Below are 6,000 nucleotides of genomic sequence, written 5' to 3'. Positions count from 1 at the left end.
CAAGATAACAGAATATACTACAACTATTTAGCGGTTTGCCTTTATTGCCAGTCACGTTTTAATATTTAAATTGACGCATAAGAAGACGCCTCTTATGGCAGTATGACTCGGACGTAGTAACGAACACAAATCGGTATGGTTATTTTTGAGGTAATGTGTGCGATGTGAGGCGACCCACAGTGTTTCCTGCGTCTATCAAGTGCACCCAAAGTGACCGTTATTGATTACGCGCCCTGAGTGTGGAACCATGCATTGTGTAAAAGTTTGGCTGTCATTCGCCGTGCCTCTTTTTGTTGTGGATGTTTGTTTTGGTGACACAAAGAGGCGATTACCCATTGTTGACAACAATACGTTTGATCTCAACTTCGCTGCTTTGTTTCCCTTCACGTCAGAGCACCCAGAGAGCCGTACGGCTTGGGCTGTCAAACCTGCCGTTGATTTGGCATTACAACACGTGAATAACAACACCAACATTTTACAGGGATATCACCTGCGAATAACACCATACGACACTAAGGTAGGTACTTGTTGCCTGTTTGGTTCATAATGTCAATTATTATTGATGCAGTAGAAATATGAATAGCAAAGTGACATAAATTCATATAAATATAATATCCAATAATTATTCGGAAGTGCGATGGCTACAACACCTCCTCAATGCGGCAGTCATCTTTGAAATGCTCACGTAGTGTATCCGCATTGAGACCGTCCGGTAAAAACAGTTGCCTTAAGGTAGAGATGCACATGGGATACATACCCTATGTGCTTGTATAATCACTTCATGTGTAGGTTTACCACTGTGCGAACTTCTTTGAAGGATATACCTATTGGTTCTGGTGTGACTCGGGACGATCACACACGCACTGCTACACACAATTTGTTTCAAATAATATGAGTTCTCCCTATTCTATAAGAGCTTTTATTTCGGGAACGTGAAAGGCTGTAATTTGAGCGTTCAGATAAACCCAACTGTACGATTTCGTAACACGTTGTCTTAATTAGTTTTATTGCGCGACCTACGGTGCACCATGTTAGCTGAGACATGACCTCATGCAGACACTTACAAATATTACAAATTCAACTAAGTAATACACGATGCTTACGAATATCTGTACATGTATGGGCTAGAGCATGGCACATAATTTTCATCTGCAGAAACGTGACCAAAGTATGCGACTATGAATATGAGTGCATGAGGGTGTCCGTAATATATGGCAAATTCGTAAATGCCAAGTTACATATTATTTCTAAACGCCCTGGTTTCTATAATAACATATTCACTGTACAAAAAAACTAACGACACGCATCCTTCAATATGCTGACATATTTGTTTCATAGTCAACATAAAAGGATTCTTCATTATATAGACTTGTACACAAAGACAAAAAGGTCGACGTAGCTAATCGCGGCGTAATGGAGTTCTATAGGAAATGCATTAAGAAGGAAACCACTGACCTTTCCGTATCTCTGTTATCCGTTATTGAGACACAGTACGTTTACTTATTTTCTTTTTTTCGCTCTAAATGGCATATATTTAACTCACCGGGGACTACTTAGATGTTATGCAACCACGTTTTTTTCTGGGGGTGGTTTTACTTGTTTTAAATATAGTAATCAGTCACACAAACACTCTTCGCTTAATACTGGAACGCATTGCAGATCGTCTCACCATTTAGACGGTATAAAACGACACAGCAGATGACTCTGCGTATTTACTAACCGAGCTATTTTTCATACATAACTCAATATCCAGAGATTTAGATCCAGTGGTAAAAAAACCCAACAAATTGCTGTCAAACAAGTAGATACATATTAAACACCCATTAGATGCATGTCTAAGAGGTAACTCGTACAGTAATCGTGAAAAAAAGTTGTATTTTACACTATTAGAACAATGATTAAACATGATGTTCCGTTCATTTCACCTTGGAAACATGATCTTTACGTACAAAGTTAAACAAATCAGTCAGTTCTGTAACACATTAACTACAACACAGTTGTGCTAAACGTTAAATAGCATTATATCGTGGTCAACTTCAAATAATTAGATTTCTATGCACATTCTTTTGTACATACTTCTACGAGTTTTATATACTGTTATACTGATGTGCATATCACATCTCTGACAATGCGATTGATAACAATCGCTGGCAGAAACGAGCGGGTGTAGACGTCAGGAACAATCGTTAATATTTTATATGGCTTAGTTTGAATAGCACATTATTCAGGACGCTCCTGTATATTATACTGTTATACACGTACGATGCTATAACAATCTCTGGCATGTCCTTCAATTTGATCGCCTGGATTGAAAGTGTCGATTTCCTTACTGTTAGCAGGAATCGCGGTTGTGAAATCTGACACTACGGTTTTATGTACACATAGACGTATGTCTTGCGGGTAAATAACTGACTTTATGCAGAACATAACTTTATGACCAGAACATAGCGTAACACACGATATTCATAAATATAATATGTATTGTAGTGAATTGCGAGGCGAAATCGAGAGTAAATGTCTGAAATTCTAAACATCCATCTTATGCTATGTAGTACATGCCGGTTTCAACATTCCCAACTTAGTTAGCATATATTTTATTTCAAACAACCGTGACAAGAATACGAGTACCCGTCAATGTTATATCATAGCAGAGTAGGTACACGGACCTTTGGTATGATAATACAATTGACAGTTAATTTCAAGCTCGAATATTCGACTCCATGTATTGGAATGCATACTGAAGTAATGTTATACCCCATACATTAATTATATTGTTAATGGGTGAATGCAAGTTCGACCCATTCTTTTATGTAATAATACATGTGTCATCATGGGCGATATGTTTGTACATATATATAAACCGTGCAGTATGCGTCCTACATCGCTATGACTGGTTAACATTTTTGACATAGGCTATACGAATGTTAATGTTTGAACACAACCAACGCACACTTACTGTCTTTCATCCACAGTCCTCGTTTTGTTATCTTTGATCAGAATTATGTATAATTAGAAGAGAATACTCGTGACAAGCGATAATTGCATCCGGAATGCACGTACACGTACCGTCAAATACTCCGCTTATTGGAGGACGATAAAGAACCCATGTTCCACTAATGATGTTGCTTGAGGGACTGACGGAAGGAGTTCTTTGCATTGTCCAATTATCGCTTATGTGAACGAATCTCTACATCGCACAGCTCCTGACCACGTGATTATATTCACTCTTACGTCTTCGTAAGACTTTGTAAGTTTCTATCACATCAAAAGAGCAGAGTGATAATAATTTTATACATTACACACTGTATACCTGAATTCTTAACATGCTCGATAATTATACAATGCCAACTGCATCGTAATAGCACGGCATGTGAGACTAGCGGTAACAGTACCGGGTAATGTATTACATAATACATGTGTATTGAATTTGACAGTTGTTGCGCTGTTGGATTATGTTCGAAAGACACGCGTCAATGCATTGTATGTTATAGTAATATGAATATGTCCGTTTCATCTCTAGTCTCGAGTTTTAAGTGCTTCCTAGTCGTTTTCCTTCTTGTGGACCTATTCATATACGTTTTCATACCAGTTTTCCGTTATATTAATATCATAACTTGACATCTTCAGAATTTCCGCTCGATCGCAAATGGCATGAACACGCTTGAAAGCATTTTTTCAGTTGAAACACACATCAAATTTTGCTGCTAATTGCAAGTATTCATATATTGACTTCTTCATTCGTACATATGCACTTGTTTCACATTAGCTAAATTAAGCTCTTGATATATATTATCAGACAATATAGCAACGCTAGTAATTAGTAATTTCCATAGGTTAACACATAAGCTGTATTATATGGTCAATCACCATTAAGACATGTGTCCTAGATACGTATAAACGAGTAAACTCTCCCTAGACGACACACTTAAAAAGAAGTTTTTTTTTTATTTATACATAATTACAATGAGTCAAGTACCTAACATGTTTAACAATTAAAAATTGTGATTTGTCTTATTTTTTAAGTCAAAAGTAAACTGCACTGGTATTGGTAAAATTACTAAGGTGGCTGCTTACTCTAAGTGTGTTTAATCGGCCATTCCGAAACCTGCTATTTACAAACATAAGCTTGTCCTGGTATAATATAATATGCAAACAAGTTTTCAAAATAGAGAGGATTACATTCGTACTACCTGACCCGCGCTTTGATCTACCCGACACGCGCTTTGATCTACCTGACACGCGCTTTGATCTACCTGACACGCGCTTTGATCTACCTGACACGCGCTTTGATCTACCTGACACGCGTTTGGATCTACATGACACGCGCTTTGATCTACCTGACCCGCGATTTGATCTACCTGACCCGCGCTTTGATCTACCTGACTCGCGCTTTGATCTACCTGACACGCGCTTTGATCTACCTGACACGCGCTTTGATCTACTTGACACGCTCTTCGATCTACCTGACACGCGCTTTGATCTACCCGACACGCGCTTTGATCTACCTGACCCGCGCTTTGATCTACCGACTCGCACTTTGATCTACCTGACCTGCGCTTTCATCTACCTGACTCGCGCTTTGATCTACCTGACACGCGCTTTGATTTACCTGATACGCGCTTTGATCTACCTGACACGCGCTTTGATCTACCTGATACGCGCTTTGATACACATTCTATTTTTGGTGTGTCATTAGACTGTGTTATTATTACAATTAGTGTATATTCAGATACTACTGACACTGTCTGAAACTTCTGATTCTGATCATATTATGAAGTTACCAAGAAAGTTATGCACCAAGGCAATACGGTGATCGTATACATCTTTGTTTCTGCTTGTAGCAATTATTTATTGAGAAATTATCGGCCGTAATGACAACGAAACACGTGTTGCGCTGTGGGAACGTTTGCTTGCGTGACGGGGCTCTATTTCTAACACGCGCTATAGCACTTCTGCATCCAATGTAAACAAAGCAAGGCATTTGAAATGTGAAGTCATTAACCTCCGTGGCGGCGGTACAGGGGGCAGAGGGGCGGTTACCCCCGCGAATAAAATGTTGAGAAGCGTCGCCCCTCCAAAATCAAGCTGAAACCTTTTGTGTCACACAATTTGCCACTCAAAAATGCAGGAAATAGCGTTTCAGAGGGTCTATATTTCAACATTTTTTAGGTGTAGCATGCCCCGAACCCTCTGGTAAGGTCGCGCCCCTCATGCAAAATTTCGTGCCGCGCCTCTGAACCTGGAGTGCGTCAATGTTCATTACAAAGAAATATTCAAATGAGTACCGATACGTTTTAGAACGAGTGTTGATACGATCCGTTACGGAATGGCAAATTCTACTGTTTTCTGTGTAGATGTATAATATGAGGTTATTAAGAGGATACCTTAAAGTATGCACGAAGACGTACAGTACAGCGGCAGTATGAGGTCTATGCAACGACGTACTGTCTCCGTGCATACTTAGAGGTATCATAGTAATGACCACATTATTATACATCTTTTTCTTCCAAGGATACATCATGGGAATGCCGAAACCCAAAAAGTTTAGAGCAGAATCAGTGAACTTCTTTGTGTGGAGTCCGGTCAAACCCTGGTGGCAGCCATGTTTGTTTATATTATTAGAGGACGCTTACGCGCGTAATCATCCCTTATTTGGAATTCTCATTTCCTTATATGGTAGGATGAAAATACACCGTAAACAACCGTAAAATTACGGCGCGCTGTAGCTTATGGCGTTACAGTGTCAGATGCATAATAATAATAATGAATATTTACCAATAATCTTGATAATTTTATCCTTTTTTTTCAATATCGTCTTTTGATTATTATTGTATCTTTCTAACAGAGATAGTGCATGAGAGTAAGATATAAGTGAAATTGTTCCGATGAATATTAAGATATCTTTTATTTAATATAGCCATGGACATTTGCTCAAAATACACACTTTAGCGAAAGTAATAAGAAGATAATGATCATATTTATTCAAAACGTTTCATATGA

The 6,000-nt window shown here is 38.6% G+C and overlaps 1 protein-coding gene across 1 annotated transcript in view; it reads left to right on the top strand.

Moving 5' to 3' along the window:
* Window positions 1-247: 247 nt before the first annotated feature.
* Window positions 248-6,000, top strand: part of LOC100375893 (gamma-aminobutyric acid type B receptor subunit 2-like) — a 28,529-nt gene continuing 22,776 nt past the window's right edge. Inside the window, exon 1 of the mRNA XM_006824673.3 lies at window positions 248-517. Coding sequence (XP_006824736.3) covers window positions 248-517 — 270 coding nt within the window. The remainder of the gene's footprint in view (window positions 518-6,000) is intronic.

Source organism: Saccoglossus kowalevskii, chromosome 7 (genome assembly GCF_978046115.1).
Source record: "Saccoglossus kowalevskii chromosome 7, keSacKowa6.1, whole genome shotgun sequence".
Taxonomy (NCBI): Eukaryota; Metazoa; Hemichordata; class Enteropneusta; family Harrimaniidae; genus Saccoglossus; species Saccoglossus kowalevskii.
This window is presented reverse-complemented; position numbering and strand designations above follow the sequence as displayed.